Source organism: Schistocerca serialis, chromosome 6 (genome assembly GCF_023864345.2).
Source record: "Schistocerca serialis cubense isolate TAMUIC-IGC-003099 chromosome 6, iqSchSeri2.2, whole genome shotgun sequence".
NCBI classification, from domain to species: domain Eukaryota; kingdom Metazoa; phylum Arthropoda; class Insecta; order Orthoptera; family Acrididae; genus Schistocerca; species Schistocerca serialis.
The window spans coordinates 682,752,587-682,776,915 of record NC_064643.1 but is presented as its reverse complement, the minus strand read 5'-3'; the positions used below and the strand labels follow the sequence as shown (position 1 = coordinate 682,776,915).

At 39.6% G+C, this 24,329-nt stretch overlaps 1 protein-coding gene across 1 annotated transcript in view; it reads right to left on the bottom strand.

Annotated features, from left to right (window-relative positions):
- The window catches only part of LOC126485031 (synaptic vesicle glycoprotein 2B-like), a 280,668-nt gene that overhangs the window by 44,891 nt on the left and 211,448 nt on the right, over positions 1 to 24,329 (bottom strand). Inside the window, exons 8-10 of the mRNA XM_050108635.1 lie at positions 18,510 to 18,681; positions 12,469 to 12,583; positions 9,739 to 9,898 (exon numbers count right to left, since the gene is read on the bottom strand). Of these exons, the coding sequence (XP_049964592.1) occupies positions 9,739 to 9,898; positions 12,469 to 12,583; positions 18,510 to 18,681 (447 nt within the window). The remainder of the gene's footprint in view (positions 1 to 9,738; positions 9,899 to 12,468; positions 12,584 to 18,509; positions 18,682 to 24,329) is intronic.

The following is a 24,329-nucleotide window of genomic DNA, read 5'->3' as shown; positions in this document are numbered from 1 at the left end:
GTGCTTTTGAAATAAAGTGCTGTATTCGGTGTGATTTGCATGTGATTTAGTAGCTCTATGGCTTCTATAGGAGACTGTTTATTATTGTTCCCTGTTCTTTCATCTTCAGTGAGAAAAAAGTTACTAAGTGAGAAAAAAGTTACTAAAACCAGAAGCCGCAACTTTTTGATTATTCTTGTCTTAACCACTACCAGAGGACTGTGGGGTCCCTACTTGTTCACATTTTATGTTCCTATGCGTCTCACTTTTTATGATGTTCCATATGGTTTTCACTTTATTGTTTTACTTGCTGATTTTTTTCTGCATAATGCATTTGTTTGGCCTTCCTGACTACACACGTAAAAATTTTACAGTATTTTTTTGTAATGTAGTTTCCTGCTAGGTTAATACTAGCCCTTTGTTCTACATATAGGTCTCTCTTTTTAGCACATGATATTCTGATGCCAGATCTTATCCACTCTTTCCTTCCACAACAGATTGATTTCATTTTAATTTGTCTTTGGGGGAGGCAGGCTTCATAATGTTTGATAAATAAGTCCAGGAATGAGTTGAATTTCTCATTCATTGTAACAGCCTGGTACACTTCCTCCCATTGTTGATAGTGTAAACTATTCCTAAAGAAGCTAGTAGAATACATATTTATTATTATAATATCTTTAACCTGGGTGAGATCATTTACTGTTTTTCTGCTGATGAGTTTTAAGGTTGTCATTTGAGCATCATGATCAGACAGACCATTCATTATGGATTGGATTTTTACTCCATTGCAATTTGTGGGGTCTAGGAGTACATTATCAATGAAGGTCTTGCTGTTTCCATATACTCTTGTTGGGAATGAAACCATAGAAGTGGGTTGAAAGTTGAGAACAATGATTCCAGTTGTTTATTATTGCTGCTATTTGAAAGAAAATTAATGTTAAAAATGCCACTTACTATAATCTGACTGTTATTCCTATAAAGTTTTTTAAGGACTAATTCTGGATGCAAGAGGAACTTTCTAATGTTTTCCCCACTATTAAATGGCTTCTCTGAAAGCTACCTAGAATAGGTAGTTCGGAACCCCACTCATGATGGTAATATATTGGATTTGATGGCAACAGACAGATCTGATCTCTTTGAGGACGTCCACACTGAAACTAGTATCAGTGACCATGACATGGTTGTGGCAACCAACAATGATTACCAAAGCATAAAGAATAACTAAAACAACCAGAAAGATGTATATATTAAGTAAACTAGATAAAAAATCAGTAGTGTCATATCTCAGTAAGGAACTTGAAACTTTCATCACAGTGCAGGAACATGGAAAGGAACTATGGCTCAAGCTCAAAAGAATAATTGACCATGCACAGGATAGATACGTACCAAGTAGAACAGTTTGTAATGGGAGAGACACTCCGTGGTGTACAGTCACTGTAAAGTAGCTACTGAAGATACAGAGATGACTGAATAATAGGTGTAAAACGAAGCATAGAGCTATAGGTAGAAAGGTGCTGAGTGAAATACATTTGGCTCTTAAGAGGGAAGTCCATGAAACCTTCTATGACTAGTGTAGCAGAATATTGTCAAATGATCTTTCACAAAACCCAAAGAAATTCTTGTCATATGTAAAGCTTTTAGTGGGACCAAAATTAGTGTCCAGTTTCTAGTAGATAAGACAGAAACTGAAATTGAGAGTAGCAAAGAAAAAGATGAAATGCTTAACTCCATTTTCAAATGCTCTTTTACAAAGGAAAACCCAGCAGAACTGCCCCAATTTAAACCTTGTACCACTGAAAGGATGAGTGAAATAAGTATTAATGTTAGTGGTGCTGAGAAAGAGCTGAAATCATTAAAATTGAACAAAGCTCCAGGACCTGATGGATTCCCGGTTAGATTCTATACTAATCTGTGGCTGAGTTAGCACCTCTTCTAACTATAATCTAACATAGATCCTTCAAACAAAAAATCCATGCCCAGTTCTTAAAGTAAAGCATGGTTCACACTCGTCTACAAGGAGGGTAGTGGAAGTGATCCACAAAACTGCTGTCCAGTATCCTTGATATCAATTGGTTGTAGAATCTTAGAATTCAAACACAATGCAGTATCTTAAACAGAATGACCTCCTACAAGCCAACCAGCATTGATTCTGAAAACATCTATCATGTGAAACCTAACTTGCACCTTTCTCACATGACATATTGCAAGCTTTGGATCAAAGCTGTCGGGTAGATGCTGTATTTTTTGATGTCTGAAAAGCATTTGATTCAGTGCCACACCTTCGCTTATTGTCGAAAGTATGATCATATGGGGTATCAAGTGAAATCTGTGACTACTGTCAGAAGTAGAAGTAACTTCGGTCTGTGCACCAGGGAAGTGTTTTGGGAGCCCTGCTGTTCATGTTGTATATTAATGACCTTGTAGACAATATTAATATTAACTTCAGGATTTTTGTAGATGATGCAGTTATCTATAATGAAGTACTGTCTGAAAGAAGCTGCATAAATACTCACACATCTTGATAAGATTTCAAAGTGGTGCAAAGACTGGCAACTTGCTTTAAATGTTCAAAAATAAAAAATTGTGCACTTCACAAAACGAAAAAAACATATTATCATATAGTCATACACTCATATATATGACTATAATAGCAATGAGTCACTGCTGGAATGGCCAACTCATATAAACACCTCGTTGTAACACTTTGTAGGGTTATGGAATGCAATGATCACATAGGCTCAATCATGGGTAAAGCAGGTGGTAGACTCCAGTTTATTGATAGAACAGTGGGACAGTGCAATCAATCTACAAACGAGATTGCTTACATATAAATAGTGTGACTGATTCTAGAATATTACTTAAACGTGTGGACCCATACCAAATAGGACTAACAGGGGGTATGTATACAGAGACAAGCTGCATGAATGGTCAGCAGTTTGTTTGATCTGTAGGAGAGTGTCACAGAAATACTGCCAAAACTGAAGTAGCTGACTTGAAGAAAGACATAAACTATCTGAGCAATTCTACTAACAAAATTTTGAGAACTCAAGGAATATACTACAACCTTCTACATATTGCTCACACAGGGATTATAAGGATAAGATTAGAATAATTACAGCACACACAGAGGCAGTCAAACAATCACTCTACCCGGACATGGTTTGCAGATTATAGATGTAGATGTAGATGCATCTGCTGGTCGACAGAAGGATGCAATTATTTTACGCCCATACTGATTCTGAGTCTTGCCCAAACAATCTTGTATGCAGCTTAATTGGTATCAACTAATCACTGGTCATGATTGTGCAGCACATCATAAGCCAACTGTCATAAATAAGCTGTCAAAAAAGCAAAACAGCATGATTATGGCCATTTTTGAAATATCTGATGCTACCACTGGGATCTGAGAAAATGACTTAGCACAGTGCAGAATACTAAACTTGTTTGCCACTGAAAACATAGTTACAGTCTCTTAAAATTGTCACCATCTACTGTTGTAATATACTCTGTACATTTAGCATGTTGATCCCACATGGGTACTACATGCCACCCTTTTTGGAACTAAGTCAGTGGGTAACAGCCAAGGGCTGCAACATTTCACTGCATTCTGGCTTCACTATTGGTAACTGGTCTGGTGCAAAGTGTCAGGGACAAAATGGGAGAGGTTGATTAGATGTTGCTTTAATATACTACATTGTGCTGTGTTATTCCTCTCATGGTGTGCCAAAGGGCCAATTTATTTTTGGATATTGTCCATTAATTTGGTATATGAAGGGGTACCCAAAAAAAAAAAATGGAATAACATTGTTGTGGGTGGATCTTATGTAGTATGCATTTCTGCCACTGGGTGTGAATAGTGCCAGTTCAGTGCCACCTGTATTGTTGACCTGGCTTGTTCTGTTCATTTGCAGTGATTTTTTTTGCTAGAACAGTTTTGTTCTTGTTTCATTTTTTATGATGCCAAATTTAAGTGAACAACGTGCAGCTGTTAAATTTTGTTTTCTACTCAGTAAAAATGCTGTTGAATTTGTTTTAATGTTGAAAACAGCTTACCAAGATGATGCTAAAGGAAAACTCAAGTGTACAAGTGGTTTGCTTGATTTAAAAATGGCAACATTTTGATTGATAACAAACCTCATAATGGACATCCATTAACTGCCCAAACCCGATGAAAATGTTGAAAAATTTCAGGAACTTATACTCACAGGCCATTGACAGATGACTGATCAACTGTCAGAGATAAGTGGCTTATCTTGGAGCTCAATTCATTGAATTGTAACAGAAGATTTGGGAATAAAAAGGGTTGCTGCCGAGTTTGTTCTTTGAGTTCTGACTGACAATGAAAAGGAATGTCAGGTTGAAACATGTCATGCTTTGAAACAATGGCTTGAAACTGATCCAGATTTTCTGTCACAGGTCAATACTGATGATGAGTCATGGTTTTAGGGTTATGACCCAGAAACAAAGCAACAGTCAAGCCAATTGAAGATGTTATCGTCACCCATCCAAAAAAATGTCATCATGTCAACTCACACATCAAAACAATGCTGATTTTCCATTTTGAAGCCAAGGGCATAGTTCATTCAGAGTTTGTTCCTACAGGTCAGACCATCAATCAAACCTCTTACTTGGAGTTTTAAGAAAATTGTGCAACATTGTTTGTGGAAAAAGACCCAATTTGTGGCAGACAGGAGACTGGTTCTTCCCCCACAACCATCTCTGTCAGACAGTTTTTGGCTAAAAAGGGGCATGGTTCCACTGCCTCACACACCTTACTTGCCTGACCTGGCTCCATACAACTTTTTGTGTATCCATGGGTGAAAAGGGATGTGAAAGGACAATGATTTGACAACATTGAAAAAGCCAAGAAAAAAATGAGGGAGGAGCTGTCAGCCATTTCTAAAGATGACTACAGAAAAATGTTTTGAACAGTGAAGCACTGGTGGGACAAATGTATTATTTGTAATGGAGAGTATTTTGAAGGGGATAAGGTTTTTTGTAAACAATCTGAAAATATATAGCTTTTAAAAAATAATTCTAGTTTATTTGGTTACCCCCTCTTACTTGCTGAAAGCTTGAATACATCTAGTGTCACAGACAGTAACATAATGAGGGAATCCCATGACATTGATCTCTGTAACACCATTGACCCCTCATACCCCAGCAACAAGCTAGTACAGTAGCTAGTACTGCAAGAATAAATCAGCTCCAATGGTTGGCTCTGCAACATCCGCAATGGTGAAATCTCAATTGAAAGATGCTGAAATCAAGCTCCAAATGTATTGTAACATAAGTAACTCTGGAGGAATCATTGGCAGCAGACAGAGAAAATGGAGTTGGTGGTCACCTTTTGGATAGAAAAGTACTTGCATAAACACAAGTCCAAACCTGTGTCCATGACACATCTCTGTTATAATACATAAAATAGGGAAAGGTGACTACACTCCTATAGTAGATTGATGCATGCTGTACAGCAACATGTAACAGAAAATAAAATTCACACTATGTTCCAAGAAAAAGCTCTTTTCCTAGCACATGTACACATCATACACACACAAAACCACACAGACAGCCGAATGCACACTCCTGTGGTTGCAGCAAGACTAATTATTGATATTCAGTTATTGACAGCCATTGCCTTATCTGACAGAAGTAGGGATGAGGTAGGGAAGGATGCAAGGGGGGTGGGGGGTGGGGGGGAGGTTTAGTGAAGAAGAGGCAGATTCTTGGACAGATGACTCTGTGGCTGCAAAAGACAACAAGGGTGCAGAGAGTAGAGCGAAAAGAGAGATGTATTCTTTTTCATCCTGTTGTGTGCCACCGAGTCATGTGTCCAAAGATTTGCTTCCTTTCCACTACCCCCTCCTTGTATCCTTCCCTATCACTTCATCCCCACCCCTCAATCAGCTCGAGCAACAGGTTTAAATAATTGGGTATGAATAATTAGTCTTGCCATGACCACATCTGGGTGTCTGTGTGGTTATGTGTATGTGTGAATGTGTGTACTTGTGCTAGAAAAAGAGCTTTTGTTTGAAAGAGAGTGTGAATGCTATTTTCTGACACACATTTCTGTGCTCCACACATCACTCCACTATCAGTGAATAATTGCCTTCCCCTATGTTACATATGGTGCAATCCAGAGATCATGTGTTGGTTAGGTACAAGAGCTGAGAGGCTGTTCAAAAAGCAGATGCACATATATCTGGCTGTCATTGGCTTTTGGGTATGCACAAGGGGACAAACCTGTCTATGTTTGATTCTAAAACATTCTATGTAACCAACAAACTGCAGGTGACAGCCACATCACAAGATGTTGGTAAGTTCACTTCTGATTGAATATGAGGGTGTCAGCAGTAGACCTACTAAGTTCACTTCTGATTGAATATGAGGGTGTCAGCAATAGACCTATCTACTTTTATGGCAGTTTTCACCAAGGGAAGCAAGCACTTCACTCTGCTGTGCCGCCAGAGCACCTGTGTTGTTGGATAGTCATTCAAAGCACATCACATGAATTCACAATTGCGAATAAAGACTACCATCATCTGTAGAATGGAATGACAACAATGAAAATTTGTGCTGGACAGGGACTCAAACCTTGATTTCCACTTACTGTGAGCAGTCGCCTTACCATTTAGCTATCCGTGCATGACTCATAGCCAGACCCAAACTTCCATATGCCACCAACCACGTGTCTACAACCTGTACTCATACATCCATTAAGTATATTCCTGTACAGGTCAGACGTTTACTTAAAAGTCACTTCCTGGTATTGGCAGATAAATATGATATTGCAGTGCCTGTGTTATTCTGATTACAATGAAAAGTTCCTAACAGGCATGGTGGCAACAACAGTCATTACAAAACACATCAAATGAATTTGCAATTATGAATAAAATTACCATCAGCTGTGAATGGAATGATGACAATGAAAATTTGTGCCAACAGGGACATATGGAAGTTTGGGTCTGGCTGTGAGTCATGCACGGATAGCCAAATTGCAAGGTGACCACTCGCAATAAGCAGGAAATCCTGATTTGAGGCCCAGTCCGGCATAAATTTTCATTGTCGTCATTCGATTCTACAGTTGATGGTAGTCCTTATTTGCAGTTGCAAATTCAGTTGACATGTTTCGTAATGGCTGTGGTCACCACAGTGATTGTTCCTTTAGACACTTAATACTGGGCAGTGACTTACTATTGCTATAGGTTACCACTGTGGTCTGATATTGCTGTAGGTTACCACTGTGATCTGATGGATGCCTTGGTGAGTGCATCTTGAATGTGATTGACTAATTCTGCTACAGTGTCCAGTTACATCTCATTGTGTTGTAATTATTTCCTGCACCTGTGTGAGTACTCAGCCAGCCCAGATTGTGTGGAGCAGTGTACCAGGAACTGTTCCCACCATGACTGTGATGTGAAGATGTCTCAGGTATTAGTTTTCTACCTCTAATGTCTTCTTTGGCAAATACTTTCCATACCATCTGCCCCAAGATGCAGAGACATTTGGTTTAACTCAGATTTGTGCTAGAGGTAAATGTCAGTATCTGGAGGTGCCAAGATAATGACTTTTACTTATTTATTTATTTGTCCACGAGATCTTGTTGGTACATAAAATGCACATAGATGTTGGACATTATTTAACACAATACTGTTGCCATCATTTTAACATCATTAATCTCTTATGGTTACACTACTTACTACTGGTACATAATTTGTATTTGTTCAGTGGTTAAAATGTTACTATGGTTTCAGTGGATAAGACATTACATTATTTTTCATACTGGCAAATTATTATTTATCAAAATACTCTTTCTGACTGTAGAAGCAGTGATCAGTTAGATACATCTTTACTGCAGCTTTGAACCCGGCTATGTTGTTTATTGATTGTATGTTTCTTGGTAGTTTCCTGAACATCTTTTTTCCATGGTGTAGAACTCAATTTTGGCAGAGCTTAGTTTTTATATGATGCATGTGGAGATCCATTTTTTTGCCTTGTGTTGTGAGTGTGTACATCTTCATTTTTGAGGAAGAGTGCAGGATGTTTAGTCGCATACTGCTTTATGAATACTGTGGTTTCATACATATGAAGGCATAGAAGTGGGAGGATTTACAGCTTTCTGAAGAGTGGATCTCAAGATTTTCTGTGTTTGGCACTTTCTATGATTCTTTTTTGGATTCTAAATAGCTTGATGGTGTTTGAAGAAGCTCCCCAGAGATTGTTAAAGTTTGTGGTCGGTAACCAATGATCTGCTAATCAGGACGGGATCACCAGTGTTGGAGGGATATGATAACAGCTGTCCAAACATGCTAATGTACATGTATTCAGGATAATTAGCCAGAATTCATGACTGGTCACATTTAATAAATTAACATAATAATATTCAAAATATGTTGCAAACAATGTATCCCTGCTGTTTTGCAGAAAGTTGATGTCAGTAATGATTATTTCAGCTAAGTAGTATGCTGCTAACTGAGGAGCTGTAGATGTTAAAAGCCACAGTAAAGATTTTTGTAAACATGTACATTTTTTATACCAAACTTCAACATTCATCAAAAAGTCTATCTTTCATCAAGTGCTGATAACAATAAATGGTACTGAATTCCACAGCTGTTCTGGCAGCAAGGTCATAAACACTGTATGGAGTAGCAATTAATTTTCAGTTGAACTATATGCAAAATTTCATTACCATTTGTAAAAAGAGAACTCAAAGTACTGCAGGGACAGACTAGGAAAAAAACATAATTTACCATCTGTGATTTAAATATATTCCCAGTGTTCTCATCGTAGCTACTTTAAAAATTGTGACTGAATAAATCATTTTTATTCTGTTTTTCAGTCATGTTCTATACCTATTTGCTCTGCGTGTTTTTTGTTTCCATTTCACTGTCATAGCCACATAAACCACTAATTACTGTTGTTACACCAAATTACTGACTGTATATAATTGTAATTAAAGAAAAAATGTGGAGTATGATATTGGGAGATTAGCCTAAAGGTGGACGAAGTGGTTGATGTTACAGACACAGCAAAAGAAAGAGTATAATGTATTTTGTGTGAAGTATTTAGTCAGCTTTATGGAAGATGTGTGCTGCATTTATGAATACTGATCAAAAGGAAATACAGAAACATTTGGGCAATTTAAGACAGACTTCAATTGTGCCAATTTGTTATTGTAAAAGGAAATCAGCCTGATACTTTCCAAAGAAATAACTTCAGAACTTGTCAAGAGTGATTCAGAGAAAAATTGGAAATCTAATCCAGATGTGGACAGAGCTCTGAATCAAGGACCTCTCTTGTGCAAGTCCCTACAATTCAAGTCTTCTGGATAACTGATTGCAAAACAAAAATATAAAAATTGGTTTAAACAGGACATTGAATCTTTCCACAAAGGTGGCATGGCAATGACAAAACACCTTATGGAAGGCAACTGTTCACATTCCAGTCAAATTTTTGACTAAAAAATGTTTAGAGTGCAGTGAAAAGAAAATATACGTTTTGCCGACATTCTGAGTGTATAATGTATCTGATGGAGCGAAGTGACACAAAAGGAGGTAAAATGCTAAATGAATCCTTTTAAAAAATTAAAAAAAAATACATCTTTCTCTGCCAGACCTAGAATATCTCAATTTATGGCTGTACTATCAGCTCAAATGGTACCGTCAAAGGAGGGAATCAGAATTACATACCAAAAAACAATGTAAATCTGGCACAATTAATGTAAAAAGACAATAGATACTTTATTTATGGCTACATTACCTGAGATTTGTTGGGAACATGTCCACAAGGACAGCTAAACTTGTGATGTGGCTCACGCCAGTAAAGGACACAAAAAGAGCCAAACACGCCAAAGCAGCTGATGGACTGTATGTCCAGTAAACCGAAATTGAACACACAGCAGCACCAATGTATCCAGTAACTAGAAATAAATGGAAGCAAGAATAAATGTTGTTATCATTTGTGATAGCCAACAAAGAATAGATTATACAAAAGAGAACATACACATGTATTGCAAATATGTTTCCAAACTTTATCTGACATTTTCACAGCATGTACAATTGTCTGAATTTCCCACATCTTGCAACTGTTTCCTTTTGATTTGTTCTTTCTCCCCTTCTCTCTTCTATCCTTTTATGCTCATTTTTTTATTTCTGTCTTCTTTACTTTTCACTGTAAACTTGAACATACCCATAAATCAAGGAATTGCTCTAATTTATACTTTTTTGTACTCTTTTATTTGCCATGTTTTACCTGCGATTTGGAAAATATCATTTTCGCCAAAGCTCCCTGGAAGGGCTCCAAGAATTTTTGTATTACCTGCTGTGTTCTTTTATTCAAATTTTCTTCATATTACCCATAGTGTATTTTCAGTTGCCACCTTCTTTCACTTCCTTCTGCATGCCCCATTCCTTCTTTATAACTGTAAGTTTGGAAAACCCAAGAGTTCCTTGGCATTTTTTGCTATATTGGCATTAGACATGTTTATATGCTTAATGTAGTGTCTCCTAACACTGGAGATGTCATCAGAGGCTACAAAGACTCAGATAGTAGTTTCAAACTGAAACAAACTGACCATATTTCTGTCCCTAATATTTTGACTCCTAATGATGGAGACATCATCAGAGGCTTTGCAGACTCACATAGTAGTTTCAAACTTGTATAAGTTTGAAGCTACAATGAGTCTTTACAGCCTCTGATGATGTCTCCAACATTAGAAGATAAATGTTAGTCACAGCAACATGCCATGGACCAAAATCATCACCAAGAACATGTAACACCCATGAAAGGCTGCATTCTATGATCAAACCCGAGGTTATTATAACTCCCAAATGTGTACGCCTGCTCTTATTTTAATTAATGAATGGTTCACATATGCTATAATAACATAAAATATCTTATACCTACACTCCTGGAAATTGAAATAAGAACACCGTGAATTCATTGTCCCAGGAAGGGGAAACTTTATTGACACATTCCTGGGGTCAGATACATCACATGATCACACTGACAGAACCACAGGCACATAGACACAGGCAACAGAGCATGCACAATGTCGGCACTAGTACAGTGTATATCCACCTTTCGCAGCAATGCAGGCTGCTATTCTCCCATGGAGACGATCGTAGAGATGCTGGATGTAGTCCTATGGAACGGCTTGCCACGCCATTTCCACCTGGCGCCTCAGTTGCACCAGCATTCGTGCTGGACGTGCAGACCGCGTGAGACGACGCTTCATCCAGTCCCAAACATGCTCAATGGGGGACAGATCCGGAGATCTTGCTGGCCAGGGTAGTTGACTTACACCTTCTAGAGCACGTTTGGTGGCACGGGATACATGTGGACGTGCATTGTCCTGTTCGAACAGCAAGTTCCCTTGCCGGTCTAGGAATGGTAGAACGATGGGTTCGATGACGGTTTGGATGTACCGTGCACTATTCAGTGTCCCCTCGACGATCACCAGTGGTGTACGGCCAGTGTAGGAGATCGCTCCCCACACCATGATGCCGGGTGTTGGCCCTGTGTGCCTCGGTCGTATGCAGTCCTGATTGTGGCGCTCACCTGCACGGCGCCAAACACGCATACGAACATCATTGGCACCAAGACAGAAGCGACTCTCATCGCTGAAGACGACACGTCTCCATTCGTCCCTCCATTCACGCCTGTTGTGACACCACTGGAGGCGGGCTGCACGATGTTGGGGCGTGAGAGGAAGATGGCCTAACGGTGTGCGGGACCGTAGCCCAGCTTCATGGAGATGGTTGCGAATGGTCCTCGCCGATACCCCAGGAGCAACAGTGTCCCTAATTTGCTGGGAAGTGGCGGTGCGGTCCCCTACGGCACTGCGTAGGATCCTATGGTCTTGGCGTGCATCCATGCGTCGCTGCGGTCCGGTCCCAGGTCGACGGGCACGTGCACCTTCCGCCGACCACTGGCGACAACATCGATGTACTGTGGAGACCTCACGCCCCACATGTTGAGCAATTCGGCGGTACATCCACCTGGCCTCCCGCATGCCCACTATACGTCCTCGCTCAAAGTCCGTCAACTGCACATACGGTTCACGTCCACGCTGTCGCGGCATGCTACCAGTGTTAAAGACTGCGATGGAGCTCCGTATACCACGGCAAACTGGCTGACACTGACGGCGGCGGTGCACAAATGCTGCGCAGCTAGCGCCATTCGACGGCCAACACCGCGGTTCCTGGTGTGTCCGCTGTGCCGTGCGTGTGATCATTGCTTGTACAGCCCTCTCGCAGTGTCCGGAGCAAGTATGGTGGGTCTGACACACCGGTGTCAATGTGTTCTTTTTTCCATTTCCAGGAGTGTATATATAAATACTGATATAATGATACTGTCTATGTGGAATAAAACTATCTGAAATATGAGTGTTGTTTCTGAATATGTCAAATTCATGGTTGATTTATACAATGCAAATTTTCTCATAGGATAATCAGATCTAATGTCAAATTAAAGATATTTTATACTTACCCATAGTCATTTTCTTCCCCATATATTTAACAATGTAACTGGCAAGCAGAAAAAACACGGTTTGAGAACATGCAACAATGATGTTGTTTATGTACACAGTGTTTTTAATCATAGCCTGAAAAACATTGAAAACAGAAAAATAATTTGAGGTAGAACTTCCTCATACGCGGGCCCTCTAGTAGTTACTTTATTATTTCATTATCAATAATGCACATCATTCTCATAATAGGTCTATCAAAAAATGACCAAAACCTTTCTGGGTTATTCTTCAGATTCTACTCAAAAAACAGAATTCTGTAAATATACTATATTACAAGAATGTGCTCAAAAAACAATAAACTTTTTTCACCTGAGTTAATGCCTTGGCTTCTATTACAGAGTTAATAAACAAACTATATAATGTATAATCTATATACAAAAATAGCTGACTGCTTGCTCTGGCTGCTCTCTCCAATTACTATGTGACCGCACCAAAAACTTTGACCTACAGTCCCAGAAGACATTATCCAACATCTCTCATCTTGATATGAAGGATTGATTGAAAAACAGATAGAACTTTATTCAGCTGGTGGTGTCACCATAACAAATAGTGCAACAAGATGTATTGAGGAGTATAGCCATATTTCCTGTCTGACTACCTGAACATCACTGCAACACCATTTCTCCACCCCAAAATTGGAACACTATTAATTTAACCAAAGATCATATGTTACTCAAATATTTTATGTATATTTCAAGCTCATGGATTGTGTAAAAGTACAGGGTATCCATAAGTAAAGTTCCAATTACAAATTGCTGTAGAAAGACAACCACTGCTCAGAATGTCATCAAAGTTGAGCAGCATATTTCTGATGCTGGTAAAAGTCATGGGAGAAAAAAAAATATAACACTTGAGCAGTATATGACACTGTAAGCATCAGAGTGAGCACCCCAAGAGATGTGCAGCACCCAGCTGTTCCTCAGTTTGAGTATGAGGTGCCCAACGTGACTGTCTCCATGAAGGATCACACACTGCTGGTAAAGCTCTTTTATAAGAGTGGTGTTTGTGAGCCAGTAGCCCTGTAGAAAGTCTGTACACCCAAGGATATGGAAGAAGGCATTGGTTCAAAGCCTGCTAAGTGTGTGGAGAAAATGATCACGAAATTGGAGTTGATCTGATGTCTGTTGAAGATGTGGCCACAGCACTGCAGGAGGGGCTGAGAAGTGGTGTGCAAACATGCAAAGCAGAGGAATTGCATAAACACTGGACATGCCTGCAAGCATGGTGCACAAAATCCTATGAAACATCCTGCATTGCTATCCATACAGAATCACCCATGTTCATGAGTTGCTTGCTGCTGACCTGCCACCAAGACAAATATTTGCTCTGGAATTTATTGCTCCAGTGAATGTGGACACTGAGTGGCCGTGAAACATTCTATGGACAGCCAAAGCTCATTTCCATTTCCAAGAACATTCCAATATGCAGAACTGCAGAATATGGGCAAAGGAAAATCTGCAGCCACATCATCCCATACCATTGCATTCCACAAATGTGGCTATCTGATGCAGGTTGATGGCACTGTTTATTATGGGACCATATTTTTCCAAGGAGATGAATCCTGCAGGTCCTGTTATCTGTGCTGTAACTGGTAAATGCTATGAGAGTGTTTTGCACACCATTGTCATTTTCACCTTTCAACAGCATGGATGTGTGTGTAGGATCATTTTTATGCAAGGTGGTGCCCCTCTGTGCATTTCAAAGCCAGTGAAGTAGCTGCTGCAGAGGCTTTGCTTTTCACCTTTCAACAGCATGGATGTGTGTGTAGGATCATTTTTATGCAAGGTGGTGCCCCTCTGTGCATTTCAAAGCCAGTGAAGTAGCTGCTGCAGAGGCTTTGCTTTTTATCTTTTTTTTTCTTTTGCTTCAGAACAATTAAAAACCAATTTTTTCCATCTGATATGGTACGACCTTCCCATGGTGGATGGGCTTATCTAACAAACAGTGGCACAACTGCTGACTGCCAAAACTGTGCAGTCATGCACATTGAACAGTGTGGATGGTGTAATGTGCATCTTAAATCATAACCATTGTACTGTGGACCATCTGTCATTTGTAGCTAACTTCATTTACTTTAAGATGCTTACAGCACAAGCTATTGGTAAAATGTTCCCCCCATGCCAATAATATGCTGCTCAAGTTTTATGTCATTCTGAGCAGCGATTCTCCATCTACAACATTTTGAAACTGGAATTTTAATTATGGACATGCTGCATACATTCAACATAGTTGAGAATAATAACCTTACACAGTGATGAAATGTTGATTTCCACTCTTTTCTAATAGTCTGCTGTTAAGAGAAATAGATTCAAGGCTATACAATTAAATTAGCATTTGGATGAAATGCCACCTATATTTCTAGTCAGCTTCTGCAAAACCCCATGGGTAAACATCGGGATTTTCTTTATAATTAGACAAAAAACTTGAAATTAATTTTGAAAACCTAACTGTTGTTGAAAATGTATGGATCTTGTGAAAGAGTGCTATCTCATTGCATGTAAGAGAAACAGACATGATAAATATGGACTGAGAATGTTTACAGTTTGTAATTCTAAGTGTTGTATTGTTCATGGATCAGAAGTTTAAACTGATAAATGATCACAAGACTATCCATATTACCACTTTCAGAGGTTGCTTGGTGATATTTATGATAAAGACTGTACTATTTAAGAATGGATTTTATAGCTTGCCCACATTCTTTTCTGTTTTCTTCACAAAGACTGTAGAAGCACATAAGCATAGCAAGAATGAAATGATGAACAAAACCATTATATCAGAAAAACTGGGGAAGCCTGACCCTACATCAGTGAAGAGGAATCATCTTACTTGTTGGATGTGGAAAGACATGATATATGTACAAAAAATGACAATTTCTGATGTTCCTGTCCATACAAAAAGGATATTATCAAAATAAAATCAAAATCAGGTGTCTTTCCTGGTAATACATACATATGGTAAAATGTATGTATGTATGTATATTCCACATATCCTCATAAACTACTGGACTTATTTCAACTAGACTTGGTTCTCATAGCTCTTGCTGACAGCCAACAATTGCTCTGGGGGTAAGAACTACCTACAGTATCTTTCATAATTCAGGGGGCATAATGTCATAAACAATGAGATGTGTGAAAAATTTTTGCATTATGCATGATGTTTAAATTAATCACTTTGTGCTGCTAACTCTATTCACAATAAATTTTTCAGACAGTATCCACATACACAACTAAATGCACCTACAAAATTATATCATGATACCTCAAATAATTAAGGAAATATGACATCATAAACACTGAGAAGCATGAAAAACTGCCACATTGTGCATGATGTTTAAATTTATTACTTCTTTTCTACTACTGGTACCTCTATTCACAACACATTTTGTAAACAATATCTACATATACCATTGAAGGTGCATGCAAAATTATATAACTGCAAAACACATAGTTCAGGAGATATCATATTACAAACATTGAGATGTTGCAAAACTAGCATTTGTTTGAAAAAGACCACAAACTACCCAGCCTATATTCATGCAGTGTTTGATCATTAGAGCGCTTCCAACAAACTTTAAAGATCATGTCAAACCATTTCTAAACTTCTTCAAACACGAAAAACCTGAATTTTTTCCAGTTTTTTGGTGCCCTTCATTGATCCAGTGAACTATGAAAAGCTACTGCTGGAAGGGGAGCAATATCTTTTGCATAATTGCTGTAGACACTCAAAGGTATCTCATCTGGTCCAGTTGCCTTTCCACTGCTGAGCAGTTTTGGTTAATTTTTTATTATCTAATCACTTATCTCAATATCTTGCATTTTGCCATTCATGTGGACAAATGATTAAAAAAAAAAAGTATTACTGTCTTCCAGGGTGAAACATTTTTGGAATATCACATGAAGTACTTTGTCCTCCTCTCTGTCATATTCTGTTTTGTCCCATTACAGTCACTGAGTGATTGAATAGATGCTTTGAATTTGCTGACTGGCCTTACATAACACTAAAACTTCTAAGGCTTCAGATTGTGTGACAAAAAGTTACTTTCAAATTCACTGAATGCTTCTTACATCGCTCTCCTCATGCTCATTTTTGCTTCTTTCAGCTTTTGTTTGTTTATAAAACTTGAATTTTGCTTAAATCAGAAATAAAGTTCTCTTTGCTTTCACACCAACTCTCTAACACTGCTACCGATCTACAGTGGATCTTTTCCATCTCTGCATACTAGACCTCCCAGTCTGTTCCAGAAAAGAGTTGTATGATAGACTCTAGGTACAATATTGCACATGGCAAACCAAGTTTACTCTCAATACCTGTTGCTGGCTGCCTTCACCAATCCAGCCAAGCACCTGAGAGAACCAGGGATGGCCTCTGAAACCAGGCAGTAGGTTTACTTTGCAGCAATATGAGCCACTACTTGCAACCATATGCACCCAGTGTAGCCAATAACCACCAGCAGAGCCACCTCCATATTTTGGATGAAACCCTCCAGCAAGCGTACTATGTGTACACTGGCCATCTTTCCTGCCTGCCTGTTATTTCCCTGTTGGGCTCAATTATCTGCCTAACGGTGGAGTTCCTTATTATGAACAAAGTCATTCTTTGTGATTGTCTAGACTTAGCAGGAAAATAGACCACAGGCCAAACAGATAAGATACTATGTGATGGGTCAGATGTATTACCAACAAGCGACAACACCATTCACCTATTGCTAAGACATAAGAGGCCAGCTGTATGTCCAGTTTTCACTTTTGCCTTCTGCCCAAGTCTGTCAGAATGCACAATGGACATGAATGGATGCAAGTGATCAGACAGGATGCTTACGTAGTATCCAGATGTATCACTCCAACTTCACACACCCCACACCTTCACAGAGTCTCCACCAACTTGAACAGTCCTCTGCTGTCATGAGGTTGTCTCCATACCCGTACATGTCCATTCGCTCTATAGAATTTGAAACCAGACTCATCTGACCTGGCAACATGTTTCCAGTCATCAACAGTCCAATGGTGGCATTGACAGGCCCAAGCGAGACATACAGCTTTGTGTCATTCAGTCATCAATGGTACACGAGTGGACCCCTTCAGCTCTGGAAGCTCAAATCGATGATGTTTCATTGTATGGTTCGTCCTCTGACACTTCTTGATGACCCAGCATTGAAATCTGCATCAATTTGCAGAAGGGTTGCACTTCTGTCATGTTGAACAATGCTCTTCAGCTGTCATTGGTGCCATTCTTGCAGGATCTTTTTCCAGCTGCAATGGTGTCAGAGATTTGATGTTTTACTGGATTCCTGATATTCACGGTAGACTCATGAATTGGTTGTATGGGAAAATCCCTATTTCATCACTACCTTGGAGAAGCTGTGTCCCATCGCTCATGCGCCAACTATAACATCACATTCAAACTCATGTAAATCTTGATAACCTGCCATTGTTGCAGCAGTAACCTATCTAACAACTGTGCCAGACACTTGTGGTCTTATATAGGTGTTGCCAACCACAGTGCAGTATTATGCCTGTTTACATATCTCTGTAGTTGAACACACATGCCTATACCAATTTCTATGGCATTTCAGTGTTGTTCTTAGCAACAAGCTGAAAAATGTAATTAATAATGAATAAACTTGGAAAAAAAAAACAAAAAAAAAAAAAAAAAAAAAAAAAACAGTGAAGTCATTCCTATAAGCTAAATGGATTTCAGAGTGAAATACTGATGTATGTATTTAACTGCTCATTTAATCAGACATTCTTGTTTTTATGACAGTCATGATATTCATGTATGTATAATTTTTCTGTCAATGTGACTTAGAATCTGTGTCAACATCAGGTGATGGTACTGATCATGTTTATGGTAATCAAATTTGTGGATCATTCACTGTGTGGAAATTTAAGCCTTGCCATATATACTCTTGTTATATCATGTACATATAACTTAAAAACTCAACACCAGTAAATTAATATAGAATAGTACTAGATGAACATCTGTAGGAGCTAATGAACATTACCACTCCACATGATTCTTCATTGGTAGCTGTGGAATAGTTGGAAACTCCAGTAAATGATATCATTTCACAGACCGATGCAATTTCATCAGTTTTGTTTGTATATTTTTGGTGCTCTTTGTATTCTTCTGCTGATGCAAACATCTGTGGCACCCAGAGACGTATTGTATTTGAGCTGAAAATATTAAAAGCTTTCACTGAAAATCTTTGGAGAGAAATAGTTTTTATCATTAACAAAATCAAAAGCTGAAATGAAAAGGAACAAATGGCATTTAAATGCAAGTGGGAAGTAATAAAAATTCTTTCCAATAGTGATTGTCGTTTGCCATCAGGAGAGAAGTATCAACTAATAACTGATGAAAACCACACAGATCGTAAGAAGTAAAATCTGAAACTAACAGAAAATATTTTAACTAGGTTTACAGCCAGAATAAAATTAAAGGAAGAAACATGGAGAAAAGATAACAAACATTTCATCACAAAGAGAAGAAGTGTTGTTATCATCCTTGTTTGATCTTACAGCCACGGCTGTCAAATGAGACAGATATTGTTTCCCCAGTTTTAAACCTCTATTTTATTTTAATTCAAATTCTGTGTTTTAGACTGTGTACAATACCATTATAATCCATTATAGCTTAGTTAATATTTTTGAACATATCTACATCTACATCTACATCCATACTCCGCAAGCCACCTGACGGTGTGTGGCGGAGGTTACCTTGAGTACCTCTATCGGTTCTCCCTTCTATTCCAGTCTCGTATTGTTCGTGGAAAGAAGGATTGTCGGTATGCTTCTGTGTGGGCTCTAATCTCTCTGATTTTATCCTCATGGTCACTTTGCAAGATATACGTAGGAGGGAGCAATATACTGCTTGACTCTTCGGTGAATGTATGTTCTCGAAACTTTAACAAAAGCCCGTACCACACTACTGAGCGTCTCTCCTGCAGAGTCTTCCACTGGAGTTTATCTATCATCTCCGTAATGCTTTTGTGATTACTAAATGATCCAGTAACGAAACACGCTGCTCTTTGTTGGATCTTCTCTATCTCTTCTATCGACCCTAACTGGTACGGATTCCACACTGCTGAGCAGTATTCAAGCAGTGGGCGAACAAGCTTACTGTAACCTACTTCCTTTGTTTTCGGATTGCATTTCGTTAGGATTCTTCCAATGAATCTCAGTCTGGCATCTGCTTTAACGACGATCAACTTTATATGATCATTCCATTTTAAATCACTCCTAATGCGTACTCCCAGATAATTTATGGAATTAACTGCTTCCAGTTGCTGACCTGCTATTTTGTAGCTAAATGATAAGGGATCTATATTCCTATGTATTCGCAGCACATTTCACTTGTCTACATTGAGATTCAATTGCCATTCCCTGGACCATGCGTCAATTCGCTGCAGATCCTCCTGCATTTCAGTACTATTTTCCATTGTTACAATCTCTCGATACACCACAGCATCATCTGCAAAAAGCCTCAGTGAACTTCCGATGTCATCCACAGGGTCATTTATGTATATTGTGAATAGCAACGGTCCTATGACACTCCCCTGCTGCACACCTGAAATCACTCTTACTTCGGAAGACTTCTCTCCATTGAGAATGACATTCTGCATTCTGTTATCTAGGAACTCTTCAATCCAATCACACAATTGGTCTGATAGTCCATATGCTCTTACTTTGTTCATTAAACAACTGTGGGGAACTGTATCGAATGCCTTGTGGAAGTCAAGAAACACGGCATCTACCTGCGAATCCCATGTCTATGGCCCTCTGAGTCTCGTGGATGAATAGTGCAAGCTGGGTTTCACACGACCGTCTTTCTCAAAACCCATGCTGATTCCTACAAAGTAGATTTCTAGTCTCCAGAAAAGTCATTATACTCGAACATAATACGTGTTCCAAAATTCTACAACTGATCGACGTTAGAGATATAGGTCTATAGTTCTGCACATCTGTTCAACATCCCTTCTTGAAAACGGGGATGACCTGTGCCCTTTTCCAATCCTTTGGAATGCTATGCTCTTCTAGAGACCTACAGTACACCGCTGCATGAAGGGGGGCAAGTTCCTTCACGTACTCTGTGTAAAATCGAACTGGTATCTCATCAGGTCCAGCGGCCTTTCCTCTTTTGAGCGATTTTAATTGTTTCTGTATCCCTCTGTCAGCTATTTCCATATCTACCATTTTGTCATCTGCACGACAATCTAGAGAAGGAACTACAGTGCAGTCTTCCTCTGTGAAACAGCTTTGGAAAAAGACAGTTAGTATTTCGGCCTTTAGTCTGTCATCCTCTGTTTCAGTACCATTTTGGTCACAGAGTGTCTGGACATTTGTTTTGATCCACCTACCACTTTGACATAAGACCAAAATTTCTTAGGATATTCTGCCAAGTCAGTTCATAGAACTTTACTTTCGAATTCAATGAACGCCTCTCACATAGCCCTCCTCACACTACATTTCGCTTCGCGTAATTTTTGTTTGTCTGCAAGGCTTTGGCTATGTTTATATTTGCTGTGAAGTTCCCTTTGCTTCTGCAGCAGTTTTCTAACTCGGTTGTTGTATCACGGTGGCTCTTTTCCATCTCTTATAATCTTGCTTGGCACATACTCATCTAATGCATATTGTACGATGGTTTTGAACTTTGTCCACTGATCCTCAACACTACCTATGCTTGAGACAAAACTTTTGTGTTGAGCCATCAGGTACTCTGAAATCTGCTTTTTGTCACTTTTGCTAAACAGAAAAATCTTCCTACCTTTTTTAATATTTCTATTTATGACTGAAATCATCGATGCAGTAACCACTTTATGATCGTTGATTCCCTGTTCTGCGTTAACTGTTTCAAATAGTTCGGGTCTGTTTGTCACCAGAAGGTCTAATATGTTATCGCCACAAGTCGGTTCTCTGTTTAACTGCTCAAGGTAGTTTTCAGATAAAGCACTTAAAAAATTTCACTGGATTCTTTGTCCCTGCCACCCGTTATGAACATTTGAGTCTCCCAATCTATATTCGGCAAATTAAAATCTCCATCAAGAACTATAACATGGTGGGGAAATCTACTCAAAATATTTTCCAAATTATCCTTCAGGTGCTCAGCCACAACAGCTGCTGAACCAGGGGGCCTATAGAGACATCCAATTACCATGTCTGAGCCTGCTTTAACTGTGACCTTCACCCAAATTATTTCACATTTCGAATCTCCGTCAATTTCCTTCGATACTATTGCACTTCTTATTGCTATAAACATGCCTCCCCCTTCACTGTCCAGCCTGTCTCTGCGGTATATATTCCAATCTGAGTTCAGGATTTCATTACTGTTTACGTCTGGTTTCAGCCAACTTTCTGTCCGTAGTACTATATGGGCATTGTGACCATTTATTAATGAGAGCAGTTCTGGGACCTTTCTATACACGCTCCTGCAGTTTACTATTAGCACATTAATATTGTTATTCCCTGTTGCATTTTGCCTACTCCTACCTTGCCGCGTCTCAGGAGGTGTCTTGTTGGGCCTAGGGAGGGAATTCTCTAACCTAAAAAACCCACATGTGCACTCCACATGTACTCCGCTACTCTTGTAGCCGCTTCCGGCGTGTAGTCCACGCCTGACCTATTCAGGGGGACCCTACATTTCTCCACCCGATGGCAGAGGTCGAGAAATTTGCACCCCAGATCTCCACAGAATCGCCTGAGCCTCTGGTTTAAGCCTTCTACTTGGCTCCAAACCAGAGGACCGCGATTGGTTCTGGGAACGATACTACAAATAGTTAGCTCAGATTCCCACCCCGCGAGCGAGGCTTTCCGCCTTCACCAATTCCACCAACTGCCTGTACGATCTGAGGATGACCTCTGAACTCAGACGGCAGGAGTCACTGGTGCTTATATGAGCAACAATTTGACAATTTGCAGTCAGGTGCACCCAGTGCTCTCTATCGCCGCCAGCAGGGCCTCCTCCACATCTCAGATGAGACCCCCCGGCAAGCAGACAGAGTGAACACTGGCCTTCTTCCCCGACCTTTCCGCTATTTCCCCACATACAGGCTATGTAGTATACAACAACATTTTTTTAAAATTTAAAACATAATTGTAAAATGTTAGATAATGTACAAGGTGCTCTAAATTTTTAAGATTAATGTATTTCTCCCATCCTAATATAAACACAGTTGCGGCATTAGTCTCGGGTAGGGCACAGCAACCACCCACAGGGTACACTGGCCAGCCACCTACATTAATTTTGCAGTTGGCCACTGCAAAAGTGCTCTGGCATAGTGTTTTGCAACACAGCAATCTGCTGTAGTGGTGGGCTAGATTGCTACATGCTGTAGTGTAAAGCAACATTTCACAGCTGACTACATTAGGGGAACCGATCCCCTGTCACAATACTCCAAGCCAGGCCAGGTATATATGCCCCAGTTCAGATAGTAACTTCAATGCACTGGTGCCATGCATTTGTCTGGTGCAGCTTCCATGCCAGTCATCAGTAGCTTCACCAAACAGCACCATGTACTAGGAAAGCCGTTAACCTAAGAGCTGTCAGCTAGCCCTGATGATTTGAGGCCTCTCATTGGGTGCCACTTTCTGACTGGCCAGCCAGCCTTCAAGAGTTCTGGGATTGACATATGGCTTGTGCTCACTCCTGGCAGCTGACTTGGGCCATGGGCAGAGTATGCTAGTCCAGCAGTAAGCTCACTGTGTCATGCAGCCGACACCTCACCAAGGCCACTGTTGCCACCAGCCGCTGTTACACTATCTTAGCAATTCCCTGTCTCAGCAAACCCTCTTACTGCCACAATTCACAGTCAGCATCTGGGCCACATCTGTCAACCTACTGTATTAAAAACTACAGTGTCACCGTGGACTGATTGATGCTTGTACTTAACATTTGTGACACATACAAGTGCTACACCATCTCGTCAGTTGTTTTCAATACTCACAATTTCCTTAAACATTGGGTCTCGCATTTGAAGTAGTGTACTGGACCCAACACTTGGTTCTAGTCTGCCATGCTAGTTGTTTTTCTTCACCTGGCAGTTATGCATGGAGTTGTTAGAGAGGCTGTTCTCCAACTAATGTTACATGTTCTTCAACATCATAAACAACACTTCCAATCAACATCTTGTATAACACCAGATTAGTAACACAACTGCCTGAGTGGATAATGTTCTCTATGTGGCAGATTATCACCCAAGGTCCAAATCAATATCATTTGATATCTCTGCACAGAGAAGAAGCCTGTTTCTCGCTGTTGTCCATGGCATTATTCCATGGGCTGAACTTATCTTTGGCATAGTACCAGCATGGAGTAAGCAGCCCCACATCACAGCAGGTGGTGCCGTTCCAACACCCGTGCCACTCCCCAGACATATAGCTCCCATAGATTACTCCATCTCTGCACAGAATTTCCCACACAGTGGGGCTAACTGAAATATTAAGAAATCTTCCAACATATTTTGTCGGCTAAGTTAAATCTTGAGTGTGACACATTGTTTTCAACAAAATAGCCTGTGACACTACATATCCCACCACGGAGGCCACAAATGTTGGAATTATTCATTTACATTGACCATGCATTGCTTCTTGCTTAACTTATGCCTTTTTAATATTTTATTATTGAGACCTAGAGTGACACATTATACAGCTCCCATGGATTACTCCATCTCTGCACAGAATTTCTCACATTTCCCACACAGTGGGCTCTCCAGTCTCTTTTTCTAACTGAAACATTAAGAAATCTTCCAACATATTTTGTCAGCTAAGTTAAACCTTGTGTATGGCACACTTTTTCCAACAAAATAGCCTGTGACACTACATATCCC